The 23,235-nt window shown below is 33.3% G+C and overlaps 1 protein-coding gene and 1 long non-coding RNA gene across 3 annotated transcripts in view; one reads left to right on the forward strand and one right to left on the reverse strand.

The window, feature by feature from the left end:
- LOC143195138 (uncharacterized) overlaps positions 1-23,235 on the forward strand; it is a 110,336-nt gene that overhangs the window by 71,833 nt on the left and 15,268 nt on the right. The window lies entirely within an intron of this gene.
- The window catches only part of LOC143195127 (intermembrane lipid transfer protein VPS13A), a 60,947-nt gene that overhangs the window by 4,179 nt on the left and 33,533 nt on the right, over positions 1-23,235 (reverse strand). The window contains exons 25-39 of one of the 2 annotated variants that reach the window (XM_076402020.1): positions 22,980-23,214; positions 22,772-22,930; positions 22,427-22,717; positions 22,084-22,366; positions 21,843-22,018; positions 19,478-19,719; positions 19,053-19,356; positions 14,129-14,331; positions 10,157-10,418; positions 9,820-10,104; positions 6,982-7,277; positions 6,746-6,926; positions 6,403-6,677; positions 6,190-6,348; positions 3,701-3,899 (exon numbers count right to left, since the gene is read on the reverse strand). In XM_076402020.1, coding sequence (XP_076258135.1) covers positions 3,701-3,899; positions 6,190-6,348; positions 6,403-6,677; positions 6,746-6,926; positions 6,982-7,277; positions 9,820-10,104; positions 10,157-10,418; positions 14,129-14,331; positions 19,053-19,356; positions 19,478-19,719; positions 21,843-22,018; positions 22,084-22,366; positions 22,427-22,717; positions 22,772-22,930; positions 22,980-23,214 — 3,550 coding nt within the window. Of the gene's footprint in view, positions 1-3,700; positions 3,900-6,189; positions 6,349-6,402; positions 6,678-6,745; positions 6,927-6,981; positions 7,278-9,819; positions 10,105-10,156; positions 10,419-14,128; positions 14,332-19,052; positions 19,357-19,477; positions 19,720-21,842; positions 22,019-22,083; positions 22,367-22,426; positions 22,721-22,771; positions 22,931-22,979; positions 23,215-23,235 lie in introns of both variants that reach the window. The other variant, XM_076402019.1, reaches the window with a different exon arrangement.

Here is a 23,235-nt window from a genome sequence, read left to right on the forward strand (position 1 = left end):
TTGACACATTTATTAGTCTTCATCTCAATGTCTAAAGCAAAAACATATTTAAAATAAAATCAGATTAAGATGTTACTTTTGCCATCATATACAAATTCACTGTTTTGATTTTATATAGCATAGATTTGCTTATATTTAATTCTACTAATTTAGTCAGCATTAATAAGTTATTTTTAAAACTAAATTAGTTCATAATTAATATAAACACAAGGTTAACCTTAAATATTCTAACAAAATTGTTCATCAACATTCATTCATAAAATTATCACATTTTTTAATTAAAAATCAACTAACCAAGTAGTTAATTTAAAAATGTCCTTCTTTCTTTCTTCAAACATGATTAATATTCAATCACTAATCTAATACCCACTAGTAAACACGTAACATCCAATAATGAACATAGAAAAAAATTATGGAACAGCAGACAACTTTTTTTAGAGGGAAGTCTAACCTCAACGATCTACTTCTCTTGGATGCTGCATTGTAAATGATGACCATATGGCAAAAAAATTGATCGGCTATGAGTACACGATTATACCCGAAGGACCATTAAGATTATACCCGAACGCACAGGATCTGTAGACTAACGATTGCTCTGTTTCTTGTGCTATCGATGATCAATCAGAGAGCTTAGCCATGGTGATAGACTTCCAGGAAGTGGGAGAAAGTGCATTGCCACCGTGCGCCACTTCTGCTAACCGTAATATCATCAAGCAGCGAGTAGAACGAAATTTGGGAATCTCCATGAAGAAAGTCACCCGTGAGATTGGTATTAGCAAGTCGTCGGTTTATCAAATGGCCAAAAAGTAGATTAACATCATGATTCAAAACATTCAGCTCCTCACAGATGAGGACAAGCGGGTACGGCTCGAAAGATGTCCCCAACTCAATCCTCGGGCTGCTGCTCGGCGATGGGAGCGGATCCTATTTACGGACTAAAAGCTGTTCACCGATGAGCAAGCGCACAACCATCAAAATGACATCATCGAATACCGCCAAAATTTGCTGATCGTCATGGTCTGGAGTTAGTAATTTGCGCCAGGAGCGAGACCTCCCGTTTTTGTGGATTAAGGGGTCAAAATCAATCAAGGAATATATCGTCGCGACATTCCCGAGGCTCTCGTACTTATAGTCTATTCAAAGTTTCTTTAGTAACACGTCATTGATATTGGTGACGTCGAAACATTGCAATGTTGCCGCATCAAACAAGTTTTAGTTCAGTTTGGCTTTGACGTACAAGAAAATTCTAATCTAAATAAAATAATTGAACAATTCGATTAAAAATTTAGTAGCTACACTGAGAGGGCTCATTTATTAAAAAAAAGAATTATATAAGTACCCGAATAAATATATTGGCTTAAGGCTACGCAACCAAGTTAGTTTGGAAACAATTTTTGGATCTATTAGAGCTCATAGATTCAGGAATATACATCCCTCAATAAGCATGTTTGAAAAATCATTTAACGAGCTCGTCGTAGTTCATCTCATTTGATTTTTAACTGTAACAAGTTGGATCTTACAGGTCTATTTCGCTGCTACCTGCAATATCAAAATTATTTAAGAAACTGCTGTTAAAACGTATTAAAATACCATTTATGAAAATACCAGGTTTTCAGTTTCGATTTCGAAATCACCATTCGACTATCGACCAAGTGCACAGAGTAACAGCGGTTGTTGTTACGTAAAAAGGTATTGGAAGAAAATAAATACTACCCTGTTATATTCCTGGACGTCTCACAAGCTTTTGATCGGGTCTGGCACTTGGGATTAATCTACATAATGAGCAAATTTCTACCTCGGAAATACTGTCGACTATCTAAAGCCTCGCATGAAGGGACATTTTCAACATTTAAACCTACACAGGGTAGTGTCTTGGGACCACTTCTATATCTACTCTACACTGTTAATATCCCAACAACAAGAGAAACAGTACTTGAAACATCTTGACAACTAAAATCAAAGAGATTGGTTTATCATAAAGCTAATTTGGACCTATGGGGTGCAAATATGGGATTGCACTAAGACATTAAGCCAACTAGTAATCAACTCACCCAAAACAAAGTTCTATGATTAATTACCAATGCTTATCGCTACGCAACCAACGAAGAGCTGCACGATGACCTTAGAGTCAAATGGATACACGAAGTGATCCAAGATTTCGCCTTAAAACATTAAATTAGGTTGTTAAACGACAGCAACGTGGAAGCAATATAGCCACTGGACAACACGCAAGAAATCATCGATCGAAGCTAACAAATCATACTGTAGTTGTACCGTATATATTTGTACCGTATATATTTATGGTTATTGGGTAGAAGTTAAAAAACATAAATTAAATGTAATTTTCTCACTAACTCAGTAGACTGAGTAGGTCTTTGAGTTAACTCTTTTATTTCATCCCCCGATATTGCCACGTCGATGATGTCACATATTTTTTGTCAGATATCGTAAAAAATCAAATTTAAAACCTTTTTATTACAGTACATAATGATGTTTCAGACAAAATATTAAAAATAATAAGGTGTGCCATATAGTTTAGAATTAAGCAAGTAAATAGAATTTAAACACAGAACTACCCAAAGTTTGCTTTGCCTTATTTCTTATGAAAACAAAAAGACAGAACTCTAATAAATCCTCTTAAATAAATCCTATGTATCCTATATCAAAAATTAAATTATGAGTTTTATTGTCATGCACCAAAGTATTTTCATTGTTTATGATTTTAAATATATATTATTTATATATTATATTTTATGGATTTATTTATTTTTATACATTATATTTATTTTTCTGTTTTTATTGAATTTTTTTTATTTGTTAATATTGATTTTATTTAAATTTCATTGGTCTGTCGAATGAAAGACCAACGAATTCCTTACAAATTTGTTGAGAAGTAGATAGTCTCGTCGAACGTCAGCTGTGAATCGTCGTGTCTCCTATCTCAATTCCGATTCTAACCGGTAAATTGCACACAGAAAACCATAATTGCCTTGAGAGATTAAGGTTCACAAAAAACTTATTTAATTATTGGGGCATAGCGGTGGCGGCTCCTGATAAAAATGTTAGGGTTCTGCAATTTTTACAAAAAAAGACTCACATATTTTTTATAAATTAAGTCCATTCTTTTCTGTTCACAAAGTTGGTAATCACTTTGTCATTAAAATTATTTATTTCGGAGATAAACTGTTTTTCAATAGATAGCATGGAAAGAGCTGTTAAACGATCTTCGGTTATTGAATTTCTGAGAAACGTTTTGATGCGCTTTGGTGTTGAGAAACACCTTTCGGCCTCTGATGTTGTCATGGGAGTTGTTATCATGATTTATAATATTTGTCTAGTCTCTTTCAACGTGTCTCCTAGATTGTTTGCTATAAAATTCTTTAGAAGAGGTAGTGTACCATTTAATGTTCTGTGATCATTTCTTGAATAAATAACAGTTTAATTCGCAATCGTTCTTTATCAAATATGGGATAAAAGGAACATACGGAAGTGATCAACTAATGTTTGAACCTGATAACAGTAGGCTATATGTTAAAGATATATTTGCCAAACATTACTTCTTTCGATTATCACTTAGAATCTGAAGCTTATGTTATTTCCCAAAACTGTACTAGATTAAGAAAGAACTTGTACGAATAAAAAATAGTGAAGTAACAATATTTCATTAATACTGTGAACATCAATTGATTACGTCTCCTACCTCCCACACAGCTGGTGAATCCGACACTGCAGCAAATGCATGCTCTTTTTTATCCTTGTCGGTGGTGAATAGAGACAGACCTATGCTGGCCATGGAGATGATAACATCAAAATGGCAATGTTCGTGGAAGTGGTTGGTCAAGACGTTCTCAAACATATTTTGTTCCTGCGTGAATAACAATATTCTTTGAGGTCCTTCTCTGAAAAAAAAGCTATTAATGGTTTCTGTTGTATTCACTACCTACGAGTCCAACTGCATATGGATTGGGCGAACAAAATGTATTAGCAGCGTGCAAAAGGTCTACGTATTTCAAAATATAATTTATTAAAGTATTTTTTTTGTTTTATTTTTTGGATTGGATTTTTTGTTTATATTATCAGATGTAGCTCAAGTTTTCGACAAGGTTTTATTTGCGGGAAGAATAAGTTACTAAAGTAGCAGACTGGACTTTTACACTCTTACATATGAGCCAGAATGTTTAGAGTTATACAAGAGGAATCTTATTCTACAATAACCTATAACTTATACTACAGATGGAAAATATCACCACGGCTACCTATGCTGATCATACGGCGTTACTACTTAATGAGAAACTTAAGTAGGTCAAGACAAGAAGGATAAAAAGGGGAAAATGCCCGATATGATACCTTTCCTGCTAATAAGGAAAGTACAAAATATAAAAAACAAGAAGATAAAATTCCTCTCAAGGTCAAGGTAAGTAATTTTAGTAATTCAAACCTATTTAGAATGCAGATAAAGAGGGTAGCCACTAACCATGTACAATTTAAAGCTCTGTCAAGTAATGACATTAACGTTATTGTTAATAAGGAAATATATTCTAGAAATGTAAAGAAGCATCTTATTCAGATCAAGCAAAATAAAGGGAATACAAATAGTCTAATTAATAAACTCGAAATCCTGAAGAAAAATACTAGTACATAGTACAAACTGCCAACAGCTTGGGCATGCTAAAGATTTCTGCAGAAGAAAATCTAGATATGTGAATTGTGCTAGTAAACATTACATAAATCAATGCAGAAAGCAACTTAATAGCCAATCATAAAGGATACCAAAAAATCTTCTTCAGCCAAATAAAGTGTCTAAGACAATTTGACAAAGCTCAAAACCCTGCAAAACCATCTGCCGGTAAAAATAAAAAATCTAAGGAAACCACAAGCAATCATCATGTTGATATAAATATTTAATGCCTGTTTGAGGTTGAAGCATGTTCCGGAATATTTTTAAAAAATCTGACAAACCGACAGAAAAAGTGGCATCTTATACGCCTATCTCGCTACCACCTGCGATATCAAAATTATTTGAAAAACTGCTGATGAAACGTATCAAACCATTCATAAATATACCAGATTTCTAATTAGGATTTCACACCACTCAACAATCGACCAAATCCACAGATCAGGTATCACATTAGGGCATCACATCAGACGTTAATTTTAGTTTCATTTTGATCGTAAATATTGATGATTTATCCCGTACTCATCTTGTTTGTACAGTACTTGAAACATTTGTCAACGACACAGTTATTATGGCAAAAGATGTATTTCTGTATAAGGCTGTAGAAAAAGTACAAGTAGCGGTCAACAGGATCTACAAATGGACTAGAGATTGGAAATACAGCTTAATAGCTCCAAATCAGTCCATGTTTATATTGCATTGCGGCGAAATGACTAAAACCTAATTCAATATCACTTGACGGATGCCCGATTCTTCAAACAGAATCAGCTAAATGCCTCATAATACATCTCGACGATAGGTTAAATTCATTCATCATGTTAGACAAAAAGCAGAGCAGATTAGACTCAAAGCCAATCAACTGTACTGGTTAGTCGGAAAATACTCTCAACTTGGCCTATTATCAAAGAGATTGGTTTATCAATCAATATAAAGCCAATTTGGATCTATGGGGTGTAAATATGAGGTTGTACTAATGCTTATCACTATGTAAGCAACGAAGAGCAGCACGATGACTTCGAAATTAAGTAGATATACGAAGTGATCCAAGATTTCGCCTTAAAACATGAAATAAGGTTGTTAAATTATAACAACATGGAAGCAATACAGCTAATGGACAACGTTTAATGTATAAGTGTATTCTTAACTTTAGTTTAAGTTGTTTAACATAGTTTTATTTTAATTTGGAAAATACATACATTAATACATGTATTAATGCCGTACTTGTCTTACTTGTGTATTAATGCAAGTATAAAAGAATAGTAGTAATAAATTAATTTGTAATTAATAAAATTAACCTTGCTTGTGTATTAGTGTAACTACAACAGACCAGTTATAACAAATTAATTTGTAAACTCAAATTGTATTAAGAATATTTAATGTAAGATGTAATTATTAAAAAAATAGTATTTGTAATTTATATGAATAAATTCATTAAAAAAAATGGAAATAACCAGAATTATTTTCCCTCAACCCATTATTTGTTTAGTCCAATTCATATGTGATTGCGCACTTACAGAAAACACGCCCAGTATATGATAATCTTATCTTTCCTTATCTTCTTGTTCAGCTTATTTGGTGTGCTCCCAGAACTGTCCGAATCCTCACTTGATGAGGATTCCTGTTGGCTGGTATTCGGTGTCACTGACTGGAACTTAATTCTCTCCTCTCCGTACCTACGACAACTCTCCACATTGATCCCGCACTATTGTGCTTTTTTTTAAACCTACCCGTCCTTGGTGATATCTAGGATGAACCCGGACCCTTTATTGTTGTACACGTTCCAGACTAAGGTTCGAGGTCTAGTGGGATCGTCCCAAGTATACAGTAAACTGTTAAATGGACTCATTAAAGTTACGGGGCTTTGATCTTGCTGTTGGATCTTAAGGAACAGGTCGGCACAATAGTTCTGAATCAAAACCGGGCAATCCCCGGGTGTGTAGTTGTTGAATTTGACGTGGAATGGCCCAGAACTGCCTCCAGTTACGTCAACTGTTATGGCTGTCTGATATATGAATGCGATAGTCATTATCGAGAAAGTATCCAAGTAATATAACTCAAATAACTACTCACGCTTTTGTCCATTCTCAAAACCGTCTTATGTTGACATGAGATGAAGAACGCCTGCGATATCAGCTTGCTCTCTCGATATTTCACGTAAATTTGCATTGATGAAGTCTCCGGCCAAAATACTAACGTTTGGGATGGTTCCAAGTCGATCCAGAGATCAGTCTTCTCGTTATACTCCATAAACCTGGAAACATATTGTTAATAATTTCTGAAAAACAAAACAAATTACAGGCAGGTACCTGAGATATTTCTCCGTATAATTCGTGACAAGGAAACTGGGCAATATGGATACGATCTTGGTGAGTCGCGGGCAGAAATTGCTCAGACTGGTATGCAGGAAGAACAAGTATTTCTTCTTTCGTTCATTGTCTTTGCACACGACGAGACCGGTCGTACCGGAACACTCCACGCCGAAGTCGTTGGACCAATTAGAGTCGTAAACCTTCACGTTCAGGCTTTGTTTGCAGTGTCTTTTATAGGTGAAGAGAAGTATATCGTCGTTGGGACAGTCGAGGACCGAATGAGATGAAGATGCCTATAATATTAACAAATGCTGGAATAAAAATATACGAAGTTTTTGTGTATTTAACTAATAGCATTTCCAAAAGAATTATTTCAATTTTTCCAATGCCAATTTGACAAAACGTTTTGACGTTGCTATGCGCTAAGGGGGTATCTATTCCTTACTACTTGTGAGGTTTATTGATAATTGGCGCGGTTCCTTTTTTTTACCCCTAATGTCACTTGAGATTTTTCAACATGTGGATATTTAGTTGCATTAATTTTAATAAAAACAATTTGATTCATTATTTTTAATTAAGACTAGTTGAAACTACTATTTAAGTTTGCCTAGATGGTAGTCTAAAATTACAGTAATAAAATTAATTAATAAAACACTTCAATAGAAACTACCAAAATTAATAAAATAATAGCCGGCTTGGTTGGCGCAGTGATAAAGGCAACAGGATGGTCCACCTACTGTTGGGATAGTCGCAGATTCGAATCGTACTGGGGCATTGTCGTAAAATTATGTTTGTGATTGTCCTAGGCAACTGTGTAAAATCTGACAAGGAAAATGATCCCAGTCATGCCAGTAACCAGGCTGGGTAAGACCGGATGTCTTTTGGGATGATTTCTAAGTTGATCATTCGCCAGTCGGTAGGCTTAATGTCGAGGACCGTGGTTCGGAGCCCACGTTAAACTGTCCAGATGGTAGAAGGAGATATTCAAATATTAAAAAAATATTCTAATTTTTTAATTTAACTCATTTTTTTCTGACAATTGTACACTGTTTTGCACACTAGGGGAAAATTACATGATATTTACGAAAAGTCACCTCTCTTCTATGTGAGATTTGGTGAAATTTCAATCGACCCCCTATAACAACGTTTACAATCATGTGTAATTTTGTTATAAAATCAGTGGTTCATTTACAAAACAACATAGTTTTTTGTTAAGATTCTTGTTGTAGCTATTTGCAGGGAATCTTATACCAAAACTAAGTAAGGGATTGATTTTGATGCTTGAAAGATGGCGATTTTGATGTGTAGAATGGTTATTGGATCATGATCTGTGTTAAACACAAAAATAAATTGCGGAATCATTAAACTTTGATCAAATGGGAGTGATTCAAAAACAAGGAAATGGAAAGTGAAATTGTTTTTAGGACAGTATTGTTATTACCAATGCAAACTGAATATTCTACGATAGTTTTTTCTTCACCATATTAGCATAATATATACAAAAGATAAAAATTCGCGTTGCTAAGGTAATGATGACGGGATGGTAATAAATGTAGAAGAATAGTTACTCCATCTATAATGTTGAATTTTGTTTGTTGTTAATTTTTTGTGATTTTTTGTCACTATGAAATATTTCACTATTCTAATATATAGCGTCATCGATTACCCTGGATACAGAAGTAGTTTTAGTTATTAGGAATAGTTTTTGCCATCAAGAAAAAGGTTATGTATTGGATCATGGGATGCATGAACGAGATACGGTATTGGACAGAAGGAGATTATCGCATTAGATTCGGCAAAATATAAGATCGTAGTCGCTGCCTTCAGATCTCCTATCAACAGTTCAAAGTGGGATATAATCAGTCGTGAGTGAAGCTACTTACGGAATCCAAAACATCAGAATTAATTTTAATTTGAAACGAATCAGGCATTTGAAGTACTTGAATAGTCTCTATACTGTTATTGAGAAAACTGAAAAACAAATGACTGAAACAATTGTTGAGTATGCCATCTGTTTTTTTGTAAGTTGGTTACCCAAAAAGCGCAGCTCAGGATAGCCAACGACTGTTTGTATTTCACTGTGTGGTAGAGAAAACGAGCAAAACTGACAATGACTTGAGCAAATGACTTGATAAATCAAGAGTTAATGAAAAATTTAAATTAAGGTTAGAAATAGATAGTTGATAATGGTTGCCTATTCGGAAGTTGCTGCATCGATACGTGAATATCGGACGTTACTTAATCGAAAACACTTAGAAGATTGAGCGGCAAAAATAACTCTAACACTGACAACTTTCAAAAAGTGGATGAAACATTCATGAAGTCTCACGATAAGCGTTATTGAGGGAGTTTTAGATGCATCTCTACAATCTTGAATTTTATCTTAGAGACTTTATTTCCTGGTCCAACAGTGGACGAATTACGAATAAAAATAAAATAATAATTATAAAATAAAACCACTGGAGTCCACTACGTGAGAAAAGAACTGATAAAAGCTGGCAGGAAAATATTATTTCAACAGTTTCACGCTCTGAACAATTGAAATGAAAGGAAAATGAAATCCCAAAAAACTTTGTGGCGAAATCAGAATCTGCAGAAAAGACAGACATATAGATCATAGAGTGCTCTATGAAAACAGAAAATTAACATTCACATACAATCAAAAGCCAATGGTTGCGATCGATAATCAACATCAACAGTAGTAAAATTCTGTTCTGGCAAATATTATTCCGTGGCACCAACAGCACCGTGTTGGTTGAGAAGTAAACATTCTCAATTGATGAGATCATCGACTTATTAAGTAATATGTTAATTTAAAGAAAAATCACAACTCACTTTAATCTTCAACGGTAGACCCGTTTTATTGATGATCCAATATGGAACGTAAAACATGAGGTTACAGCTACCTTCCCGATCGCATTTGATATTGACGGCCAGATCTTTGGACTCATCCTTTTGGTCTGAACTAAGAAGAATAACTTTCTCGTCCAGGTGACCGGTCACAGTTACGTGTCCAGTCCACGTCAACGAATTATACGTCACCTTAACGGCGAGCTTCTGGTCTTTCGAAAGGTCCAGCGAATAGATGCTGCACTTTTCACCTGGTTCAGCTTTAACAGCCTGTAAACTCAAGTTTAGTTATAATATCAAACATCAAATAAGCTGAACTGACTTGTCTTAAGATGGTGTTTTCCACTTCTAAACTATACGGTAGGAAGTTTTGTATTGTCAGTGGTGGTAAGAGCCTGATAATGTAGTTGGGAACAGATTGGGACTGGATATTTTTGACCTCCAGGTTCTTTTTCAGTATCACCCTCAGCGCAAACATCTCCAGGTTTGAGTTATTCTTAGGTAAACATATTAAGTTGTAGGCTGTGTCCATTTCCGATGCCATGTCCTTCCACCAGATGCCGGATTGTGAAGCATAGTGTCCCCTGTACATTACATAATTTTCAGGTATACTTAATTAATAAGTTTTTCAATAGAGGCGTTCCAGTTGATTTTCTTGTTTAAGGGGTTATACCTGGGAGTGCGCCCATAAATATTAATCTTATTTTTGTGATTTCTTAGATACATACAATATATTCAGTAGAAAGTTCAAGTTTGAAGGTTTTATAGATAACAAAGCAGTTTAAAAGAAATTATAGAAAATCTTTTAGATGCCCGCATGAACTCTGATCATTTATTCACTTTTAAAGTGCATTTATTTGCAATATATTGGTATACAGTGTTTATTAACCAAAATATATTTTATCGCTTGGTACAACTTTTTCCCATTTTTTTGACGACATGGCTATATCCAATTGGAAAAATGATGCTAGCTTGGTAGTGATATATTGCTATTAACAACATGCTATATAAAATGTTGACTCTTCTTTTTTTGCATTGCAAGAAATAAAATTTCTAACGAAATTGTTTTAAATGGTATTTTCAGCTACTTCATGGGGTAGCCATTTTTTTTGGATCTTTCCCATTGCATGTATGCTGTTTGAAATTTTATGAGTGTTGAAGCTCGGTTTTTATTCAATAAGTTTAACTCTTCCAATTGTCCTCTAAATAAATTAGGGAATTCGCTAGATAAATAATTTGCATTATGATTTACTATAATGTTAACTATAATGTTAAAAATAAGTGAAAGTTTAAATCTTTGGAATCATTAAAAGCTTAATACAGAAGAAAAAGTCGACTTCCTAATCTAACTGTCGTTATAGAAAAAGGCCTAGAGCTATAGAAACAACAAGTAGCAGTCAATGAGATCCAAAAATCGATTAGAGACTTTTTTTACTCTTTGTGATTCCACAATCCACCCTATAGGCAATAAGTATTTCTTATGCCTATATTATATATACATGGCATGTACTAAATCACTTCATTAAGCGATCTCCTGTATAAAATATTATCCTAATTAATTAGTCTTATTCTAAAGCTTATTCTAAAGTCTATATATGTCAGTAATCAGATCAGGTGATGTTAAACGTTTTAGTCTACGCACTTCACTATCACGTCGCATATTTAGCTACTTAGCGAGTACGTTGGGATGCACTGACACTCTTTCGTACTTCAGACAAATAAACAAACAACAACTTCACACAAACACGTTGAATTACCCTCGTCATAGGTTTTAGAGGAATATCGTGTTGTATCATTTTATTTAAAAAATAGTACTGAGCATCAACAATGGCATGTTTCATTGGCTTTAATGCGTCATGTCTTCCACCATAATTGTATTTGCTCCAGGTGGGTTTGTAGGTTTATTGATGCTGTGACTGGATCTTCATGGGATGCTAAGATTGCTGTGTCGTCTGTGTATGTTACCACAGTAGTTATTTTTGTGGTGGTCAGATTGGCCGTATACAGAAGATACAGTACTGGACCCAGTTCACTACCTTGCGGAACTCCTGAATATATCGCCTTGATTTACAATAAAATGTCTATCAGTGAGAAACGATTTTAGTAACTGACATACTTTGTCAAAAGCCTGAGATATATCTAGGAAAGCAGCCGAACAATATCTTTTGGCATTTAGGTCAGTGTTTATTTTGTTTACAAGTCTATCCAATTGTTCTATAGTCCAATGATTATTGAGAAATCCAATAATGTTCTGGAATAATTTTTCTTTTTTTTATTATATAGTTTAGCTTCTTTATGTATAGTTTCTCGAAAACTTTCGAGATTATCGGTAATAAACTAATAGGCCGGTAGGAGGTCACATCTTCTGGTATTTTTCCTGGTTTGAGATCACTAATATTTTAGCTACTTTCCCCATGCTAAGGAAGTAATTAATTCGTAGCATAGCATTAAATATAAATGTTAATAATTTTATATCCTTTTCTGATAGTTCTTTTAAAATTTTACCAGCAATTAAGTCATAACCAGGAGCTTGTTTAATATTAATCTCTCTCATTATTGTTTGTTTAACTTTTTTGACCGTTAATTTCTCGTGCGGTAAGTCCATTTGAAATGGCGAATCTAGAAAGTTAGTAATTTTATTTTCGTCATCTTTATGTAGCTGAGACTGGAAAGATTTAAAAACATTTTTTAAGTGTTTTGAGCCAATGTCGGGTCTTCTCTTTATTGCTTCTAGCCCAATAATTTTCGTTTTTTTCACTCACGTATTATATTTTTGTACTAGTTTTTGACCAAATATACTATAAATGAATTTTAAAAGGACTGTAGTAAAATAAGGGAAAATAATTTTAAAACACTAATAAAAATGAGATGCAGTCTTTTTCTCTGGGCACGTAAACATGTATTCACTACACTTTAGGTCCACTGAGAGATGGGTAGCCGCATCTGTTATGCGTTTTTTAACATTCAATTAAATAACCGTAATAAAATATTGGGTTTTTTTTTAAGAAAGGTATATATCTAGGGCTTGGAGCGTATTGAAAATCACCAATCAATCGTTTTCACCGTATGAAGGATGGAACCGAACTGACTAGAGACTAAAACAGCTCGAAATTTCTTCATATCCCTTTTTCGGTGTGTTGAAAAGGCGTACATATAATTATATCAGTTGAGCGATATTCAATTGAAGTTAAATCATTGAAATACTTTAGAAAATACAAAAAAGCTAAACACATCAGATTTACAAATAAACAACTCTACTGGTTAATCGCAAAATATATCCAACTTGATTAGTCAATAAGTCAAAGCCCATTTGGATTTATATGATGCAAGTATGGAGTTTCACTAAGTCATCAAACTGATTATTATCTGCTTCAAAAACAAAGTTATTCGATTAACTTCTATTATAATCCTAATATAATCGATGAAAAACTGTAATGGTTGGTTCTACAATGGTATCCAAGATTTCGCCTTAAAGTATGAAAGAAGGTTACTATAATAAATCAAACAGGTCTGTGTATGTTTTGGATGATCTACAGTTTCCTAATGAGAAAAGCTTGAATTTAAGAATCTCGTAGGGTTAATGGCGCAACTTACAGACTGATAGAAAAGATGCTAATTCTTTTTTTGCTGATACAACTATTCTTGTAGCTGAGGAGATTATAGAAAATATGAAGATTGTATTTTCGTAAGTGAGATCAGTATTGTATGAATATTTGAAAGATGGTTTGGTCCATATTATTTGACGGAATGATTATACTTTTTTATATATTACGGTCATCGCAAATAGAGCAATGAGATAGGAATGGAAGAGTCTGCACCAAATAGCATCTTGAAACTAGTTTACCTGCTTTAATTAAAGTGTCATAAACTATGTTAAAACATAATAACACATCATCCCATGGAACTATAACTTTTTAGTATTCAGCTAAAATTAAAATTACAGTTCTAGAGTATTCTTATTATTCACCATATGTGATAATGTGTGACTACTGGTTATTTTGTGAACTCAAAAAAAAATTAGGAACAAGGAAAACTTTTCCAACCAGAAAAAACCTTTAACATCACTATTATATCTTAATTCAGTAGAGTCTTTAAAGGTATCAATGCTTATTATAGTGAATATAAACTACTATGAACATACTTGATAAATTATTTCAAAACATATATTAACAATTGCAGCTTGAACTTTGTACCAGACATACAGAATTATCAATGTCAAATACATATAATGTTAGAACGCCTTTAGAGAAAGCCGTGTAAAAACAAACTAATATTGTTTCTTTAGAAGACTTACTCAGCATAAGATGGTTGAATGAAAAGCTTGCAGTGATACGCTATATACAAGGGTACGTTATATTTTTCATGAGCCTCCAATATGGCGATTCTCATCGTAGTCTCGAATGGATTGGTGACTTCTCCAACTGGTTCAACGTTCATTTGCTGTAGAACACTGGGTTGATACAAGATATTTAACGCGAAGCACGTCTCGTTTTGTATCTGAAACGAAATATCAGGTTTATATAAAAAAATTCTATTTAGTGTAAAAGTAATGTAAATAATAATGTATGAATTATAAGTTCGATCAATTCTATCAATAATATTAATTAATCAAGCATCTAAGGATTAAATTGTATAATGTATTTTAAAAAATTTTGTGGTTTGATTATAACAACAGGGAAACAGGGGGATTAATCCTTTTAAAATAATATCATATCGTCCATATGTAAACTTCATTCATAAAGATTTTTTTTAAAAAAGTGAGGCCTGATGATTCTTCGCGCTCATATTGCAACCTAACAGGTCAATTGAAAAGTTCCCGGCCTACTACATTAAAATACACCTTTTTGGCAAAATTAGTTTTTTTTTATTCAACATAATTCCTTTCTAGGGTTATGTATTGATTATAGCGACCCTTCAACTTTTCGATACCATTTTTGTAGTACGATTTGTCCTTTGGTTGAAAATAGGCCTCAGTATCCGTGATCACCTCTTCATTCGACGAAAATTTCTTCCCAGCGAGCATTTTTTTGAGATCTGTGAACAGGAAATAGTCGCTGGGGGCCATATGTGGAGAATACGGTGGATAAGGAAGCAACTCGAAGCCCAATTCATGGATTTTTGCCATCGTTTTCAGTAAACTGTGACATGGTGTATTGTCTTAGTGAAACAGCACTTTCCTTTTCTTCAAATGCAGCCATTTTTCGGCGATTTCGTCCTTCAAACGGTCCAATAGCGCTATGTAATAGTCGCTGTTGATAATCTTTCCTTTTTCAAGATAGTTAATGAAAATTATTTCATGCGCATCCCAAAATACAGATGCCATAACCTTGCCAGCCGACTGTTGCGTTTTCCCACGCTTTTGGTTCATCGTGTGCAGTCCACTTAGATGACTGTCGATTAGACTTCGGAATGAAATGATGTAGCCATGTTTCCTCCATTGTCACATATCGACGCAAAAACTCGGATTTATTACATTTGATCATCTTCAAACACTGCTCCGAATCATCAACTCGTCGTTGTTTTTGGTCAAAAGTGAGGCCGCGCATTACCCACTTTGCACAGAGCTTTCTCATACCCAAATATTTGTGAATGATATGATGTACACGTTCAGTTGATATTTTTAGAGTGTCTGCTAGTGCCTTCAATTTCAATTTACGGTCATTCAAAATGATTTTGTGGATTTTTTAAAGGTTTTCGTCGGTAACAACCTCTTTTGGGCGTCCACTGGGTTCACCGATTTCACAAACAAACTAATTAAACAATTCACAAACTAATTATCCGACAGCTATCAAATTTATATACGCATCCTTTAAGGGTTACGGCTAACTAAAAATATATGGATTTAATTCTAATAGCGCCATATATGTGTCAGGTCGGGGACTTTTTTCAATTGACTTGTAATATGGTGTACCCGGGTTTCAAATGCTAAGGCATTTCAGTACTGTTGCACTCTGGTAGCGAGATCTCTCTTTATTACACTCTCATTAAGATAAAAACGAGATTTTTCTGAAAACAAGAAGTTGATTCCGTGGTCCTCGGATTCTTTGCATTTACGCACTCAACTAAATACAAATAAATTAAATGCTTGTTTTAAACGCTATGCTAAGAGACGCGACGGGATCTGATTGGCTCACTTTGTTTCTATGGTAGGTTCTTTGTTTATTTATTTTGAGCGCCATTTTCAGTATGGCTGACATAAGAAGTGCGTTTAGAGATTATTAGTTCATTAGCATATATAAGTCGGTAGTATAAAAAATAAAGTGAATTATCGATCTAGGAAGTGTTGTGTACCAGGATGCACAGATAGTAAAGAAATACAGAATCGTTTTTATTCGAAGAAGTATTTAGCTGTCATTAACAAATGGTTGATAATGTTAAAAATCCCAAACCGATTCGATTAAGTATCAAAGAAATTTATGATCGTTACAGCATGTTTTCATGTTGCAAGTTGGGGTAAGTTCATTCATACATATATAAATATCAAATATTTATTTTTTTAATTTTAGAAATTAATGCCCTTTCGAAAGAAGCTATGCGAACGGTTATATACTTTTCTTCTTGGATCAATAGTTGCAGCTCCAATAAAATAATAGCTCTTGAATGCAAGTCTATTAAGAGAGGATTAACCGATATTCAATACATGAGGAATTTTGGTGTAAAATGTATTGCCTATTTATTGTAAGAACAAATTTCTTAAAGTGACATCAATTTAATAAATTCTTTGAGGGATTAAAGAAAAAAAAGTGTAATTATCAAAATAAATATTAAGCTTAAGGCCACTTAACCAAGATAGTTTTTTTTTTGATCTAGCTCATAGATTCAGAAATATATATCCTCGGCTAGTATGTTTTAGAAATCATTTGAAGCGCTCAACATAATTTAATTTTTTTCATCTCATTGGCCTTTAGGAAATATTGAAGAAGATGAACATGAAGGCTCTTTAAATAATTTACATTCTATATTAATGTGGGATGACTCAATAACTTCAATGCCAGATGTTGCTCCATGAATAAACGAGTCAAGACAATATCTTATGCCCCAGAAAATTGTTTTATTATACTGGCAGTAGGCCTCTTTATTTTAAATTCTTTTATTTTTCCGCGATATTGTCACGTCGATAATATAACATATTTTTGTCAAATATCTTTAAAAAATGTAAATTTAAAACTTTTTAATTGTATACTAATAATGATTTTCCAGATAAAATATTACAAATAATGAGTACTATATACTATTATATTATACTATTATATTTTACTAATTATATTTAGAAATTAAATTGATTTTTGTTTAAATTTTATTGGTCAATTACACGTAACATCAGGGCTGTCACGTGCCACACCTGCGTGACAAACTTTATTAAAGAACCAATCAAATGTCTTCACAATGAAATGTTTTTTACAGGTGCCTATAATGTAGATTTGAATTTGTCAATCAAATTACTTGAATTTTCGCCAGATAGTCCTATTGAGTTGACTCTCTATTACTCTATGATTATGTCTTCATAATCATTTTGAAGATGTCTATATCAATAGTAGAGTTTACCATTTTATTATTACAGCACTAATATTTTTTTATCTTGATATACAAATGGTCTACTTCATATGGATAAATGATTTATGGTCACTGTCAATTATTTCTATATGTTTAAAATTTAAAGGATTGTTAGAACTATGCTATTTAAATCTAAACAAGGTTGCTCTATTGCTTCTAAACATGTGTGTTTTAGAATAAATCTATACCGACAATACAAACAAATATACTTTTATAATTTTTAAAAATTATTTGTGAGCAGTATTGTTGATATACTGTGAATGACATACAATTTACTGAAAATTGTAGTACATTAGGTCACTATTTCAGTGATCAGTCAGTTTCACTATAGACGTCTGTGAGGAATCACTTTTTATTTGATGAGCATTTCCAATCTACTGTGTACCTGGATTTGTTTCTAAAGATTTTTTTACCCTGTCAACGAAAGGTGTTACAGAGGGGTGATAACCGATTTCCTTTGGACTAGAAGATACGAAGGTTAACAATAACTGACATGACTAATTTGAGTCAAGTGAATTGGTCAAGGTCGTGAAGTTGCTTTTAAAGACAACATAAGAAAGGGCATTGGTCAAATTCGGTCATATCTATTTGGTAGAGTCATTGAAAAGTAGGAAGTGTAGTGGGACCAATGCTTTATCTACTCTACACTTGTGATATACCATAAATGGAAATTATTACGATGGCCACATTTGCTGATGATACTGCGGTTATAGCTGTCGGAGTGAAGAAGAATAGTGAAGAAGCCTCACAAAAACTATAATAGGTAAGTGACAATATAAATAATTGGACACAAGCTTGGAAAATACAAATTAATGAAAGTAGCAACAGACCATACAAGCACCAATAACATTAAATAATACTATCATTCCATATAGAAACAACGCTAAATATCTCGGAATGAATCTTGAAGCAAAACTTCGCTGGAAGGAACATATAAAGAAGAAAACAAAAGAACTGGAATTGAATTATAGTAGAAATGTACTGGCTAATTGGAAGAAAATCACAATTATCAGTACATAATAAATTGCTATTATATAAGCAAATACTAAAACCTATATAGACATACGGAGTTCAATTATGGGCATGTTCTGTAAAGGGCAACATACATTTTTCAACACAAAGGTATTGTGGGCGCACCCAAATATTGTAGGACTGATTATGTATATCGAGACCTTCAGATCTCCCATCGAGACCCACAGTCAGTCAAGAAATCAAGAGAATTGCAAGGGGGCATGAGGAAAGACTCTATTCTCATGAGAATATTGAAGTATTGCAACTATTGGATACGACCAGAACAGGACACAGATTCAAAAGAATCAAGTGTAGTGAGGTGCATGTAATAAAAAATACACATGTATAAACCTTATTTCAACAAAGACTGAAATAGAGCAGATGGGTCCTCCTAGTTATATATCTAGATTTAAGTTATCACAAAGACAAATTGTAGGTTAGTCGGAAACGACTAGTAACAATGTAATAATTAAAAAAAATATATCTATTTGGTAGGGACATTGAAAATTGATTTATTCGGATCCGTTAAACTGCTAGAAGATGTGGCAGACATTTGAAAGAAGTTAGCCCTAATAAACGTACCTAAGCAACTAAATATTAATTTACCGTGAGCTTTTAGAGATGAAATACAATCTTATTGCTTTTTGACTTACTTGTAGTGGAGAACTAATAACAATTTCACGACCACTTCTTCCTATATTATATCGGGCAGCTAGATAATAGTTTCGTAATGTAGCGGATCCATGATCAGTACTTTGTAGCTTCACTAGCTTTTCCCAATTCTTTTTTGTGCAGTTGGTTTGAACTGGCAGAAAATTCGGAACCAATATTTTCACGTAATGCTTGTTGATTTTGTCATATAGCTCTGAAGTGGATTCGTTTGGGAACGTTAAACTTCTGATTGTGTTGAAGTCATATCCTTGCTCATAGTCATGCTTTAATTCCATTTCCAGTCTTCTAGTAAAATAAATTACCTATTATGATATTACAATCTATTGATCAAGGAGGCAATTTAGAACCTAACACCATATTTTAGCATAAAAAGTCTTAACTTAAAATTATAGTTAATTGGTCTTACTCTTCCTCAAAGGCGGTACTGTCCTGGAAGATAATTTGTTTGGTAGGGCTACTCGGAGGGGAATCTTCGTTTTCGAACTTTTTCGTAGTAATCAAGATATCCTCTTTGTTATTGTCTGAATGTCGTTCGTAGAGTTCAACCCTGGATTGGGGTCCGATGTCGTTGGCCACATTAATTGATTTTCGATCAAGCTTGACCGATATTATTTTGGTCGAATATTGGATGATTAATTCGTTGAAAATCTGAAAAAAATATTTTGTTTTGCTATCAATTATTTAATTTAATTGTTGTTGCCAATTTATGGCAGATAGATATGTATTAAGCATTGACAGTGTGACTCGTAATGTCTTATAATTAGCTAGATAACTAAATATATATTTTTATTAAATACGCTTAGTACAAATTTAATTATACATTAATATATTGCTAATTTTAATACTTGGATCAATACTATACTATACTATATTGGATACTTGGATACAGAAGCAAGGCAGAGGCAGGGTGGGATAAATATGTTAGTATGTATTTCTTCTATTAAAATTAAATTTGTCCAACTTAAGACAAAGTCAGTAGTAATATATACGCTTTATACAATGTTATATGATTTGGTTTGCTTTAGTCTTTTATTTTTCTACCACTTAACCAGTGGTTGTATTGATTTTACATTGGTGTGATATAGCTAGTTTAGTATTTTCTGATAAACCAATGCAATTGTTTAGTTTTGAGTCTAGTCTGCACAGCTATTTCTAAAGTGATTTTTCCAATTTAATATATCATCGAGATGGATTTCGAAGCATTTCAATAATTGGATCATTTCTCAAGCCATATTCCTTCTTTTTCTCGATATTCTTAGTTCATCTTTATTTGAAATGTTCCTTGTGGATATTATAGCATAAAAGAAAATATTATGATACCAGAAAACGTTTAATGTATATATTAGAGATTAGTTTAGAACACTGGGAACTAAGGAAACTTTGTAGATTTTTGGAGTGGATTTTTTTGAGTTTCTATCAACTTTTTATTTTACTTTCGCCTGCATGTTCCTTTGGCATTTAATTCTACGCATTTTGGCATTTTATTATTATTTTTGATCCTATTTTTATGCTGTCCCTTTCTATCCTTTATTATATTTATCCTGTGGATATATATTTTGTTAAAATACTCGTTTAATACCTGTGGTATTATTTTTGTTATTATGTATTTTTCCATCATTTTTGCTATGTCGTAGTTAATTTTATTCCGTATATATTTTCTGCAATTAATACTTGTCATGCAGTATAGTCCATTAATATTAAGAAAGGATTTCTTTTACTTATATTTTTTTTTCATATATATTTGTTATTGATATCGTGTCTTTTCCATGCATCAATATTGATCTTGTGTTATTGATTTTTAGTTTAGTTCTTATTAAAACGCACCTTTTGTTTCTTTATCTCAATTTTTCGGCGTCATAATTTTGAGATACTTTCTTGAAAATGTCAATTTCTCACTATTTTTTGTTTGTAGTTTATTTTACATCACCTTTTGATTTTTGACTTTTTTTGAATTTTTTTTTAGTTTTATCATAATTGTCATATCCTAATTGTCTTTTACGATTTTAATGATAGGTGATTTTTATGTCAATAACAAAGAAAGTCCTGAAACACTAAAATTATTCAAATATAATGAATTGTAAGATTGACTAGACGAATATTCGGGTCAAAATGACGAAAATCTTAATAATTTTTAGATAGCTTAGTAGTTAATGAAGTAAATGTTTCCAAATATGTATATACGATGGGAAAAATCTAGAAGGATGGAGAATGGTTACATAATAAAGTTTAATGTATTACGAGCTGCCAAAAGTCGAATGAATCTGTTATTAGGCATAAACAGGCCAGCAATAGCGATAACAATCGCAAAGCCATTCCTGTTGTAGCTCGTATGAAAAGTTTTGCCGCATCTTACCTACTCACCATATATAACGCTTTTCATTATTACTTGTTTAGATCAATGCAACGCAAGGTTTTAAAATGATAAAGAAGTGAGAAATTGGATCAGTGATCCGCAAGTCGCCAAACTAATATCATTATTTTCAGATAGTATGGCTATGATCCCAGAAAGATGGTTAAAATAACTTTTCTGTGAATGAGTGAGTGAATCAGATATGATGATCAGAATACATGTACTTGTTTTCTTTTTAAAGCTGACATACGGACCACCAGAGCATTTTCAGTTTAAAAGTTCTCCAAGTCTGTAACTATATCCAACGATGGTTGCTTCAAGGGTGGTTTACCGAACGCAAATATAAGTTATTCAAAGATAACATGGTAACATGATATTGTCTTAGAACCATCAGTAAACATGAGTAAGCAGATATCAATACCTTTAAGAATGATGGAGTTATAGTAAAGTTTAAAGGATCCTTGGCATTAACGAGTAGATATAAACATTTTCCAAAGGTTTCTGTTGGTTGTTCCTTGGCTTTGGTATTGTCAGATATATCGTTTTCATCATCAGTAGATTGTTCGCATTCACTGTCATCAGCTTCATTCCAGTCACCTTAAATAATAATTATCACTACTAATAAAGCTATTGTATGATGATATGGAGCAACAGTACAATACCTGTAAATAAGTCCGAAATAGCTGCGGCTAATTTCTCCATTGCCCCTTCTTCATTTTCACTATCTGAGTCATCGAGGAATGTGCTGAGGCTAGTTTTCACCCTTCTGCTACTACTGAAGTTAACATTATTCAGTGGTTCCAAATACATCATGTCTTCGCCAGAATCTTCGCTTTCTGTTGTAGTATACGACCTTGAGGTTTTCTGGGCCTTCGAGAGGCTTGAGGAGGATTTCTTTATGTTGGATTTTCGATCAGGAATATCATTGATTGGTAGCGACTTGTCCTGTTGATATCAATAGTTCATAATTTAAGAAGCTTCAACCAGGTATATATTAAAACTTACTTGGAACATTTTAATTTGACACTCCCATGGTTTATATTCTTTTTCGTCGATCACAACCGGATCGACTAAAGGTTCCCACTTTTGTATATTTTCGTTAAAGTAATTAGCTTGTATGGATATATCTCCGGTACAGTTCAGTAAGTAGTTCCAATCATATAGTGTTAGTTCAACTGATGATTTCACTAGCAGCACTTGAACTTGTTCTAGTTCAAAAATGATAACGATTTCGAATTTCGGAATCATCAAACACTGATTGGTCACATGAGTAGGTAGTGTGGTGTGGACAGCTTCCTGCTGGCATGATTAGTTTATTACTGTAACAGAGTATTTTAGGTAAAAACTTACTTTATTGACGTAGGGCTCGATTTTTTTTGGTTCCCACAGATCTTCGGTGACTATTTCCTTGGCGCTGAGCTTTCGATGAAGTCTCTTATCTATTTCGATCTCCGGCACTTTGAAGTGTTCCACTATATCGTTGAGTATGTCATTCACTGAGTGAATTACCTGGAATAACTCTGGTAAATTGACAAAATACGTCGAATCTTGTCTTTACCTCGCTGCAAATTTTCACGTAGATACCAGAGATGTTAAGACTAATTTTCTCGTTATTGTCCTCCACGTTCCTGCTCAGCTCGACATCACATTGTTTCAGTACTACATATGGCTCGTCAGAATACTCGTTCAAGTCGTAGAATAAACTATGGAGGCCTGATAGTGATGTTACCAGGTTCAGTCTGTTACAGTGTCTTGATAGGTCGATTAATACCTCACTTTTCGTAATGAAATATCTGCAATATGTGTTGCAATAG

Source organism: Rhynchophorus ferrugineus, unplaced genomic scaffold (genome assembly GCF_030347505.1).
Source record: "Rhynchophorus ferrugineus isolate W39M unplaced genomic scaffold, kcgeb_rfMv2 rfM4, whole genome shotgun sequence".
Lineage (NCBI taxonomy): Eukaryota > Metazoa > Arthropoda > Insecta > Coleoptera > Curculionidae > Rhynchophorus > Rhynchophorus ferrugineus.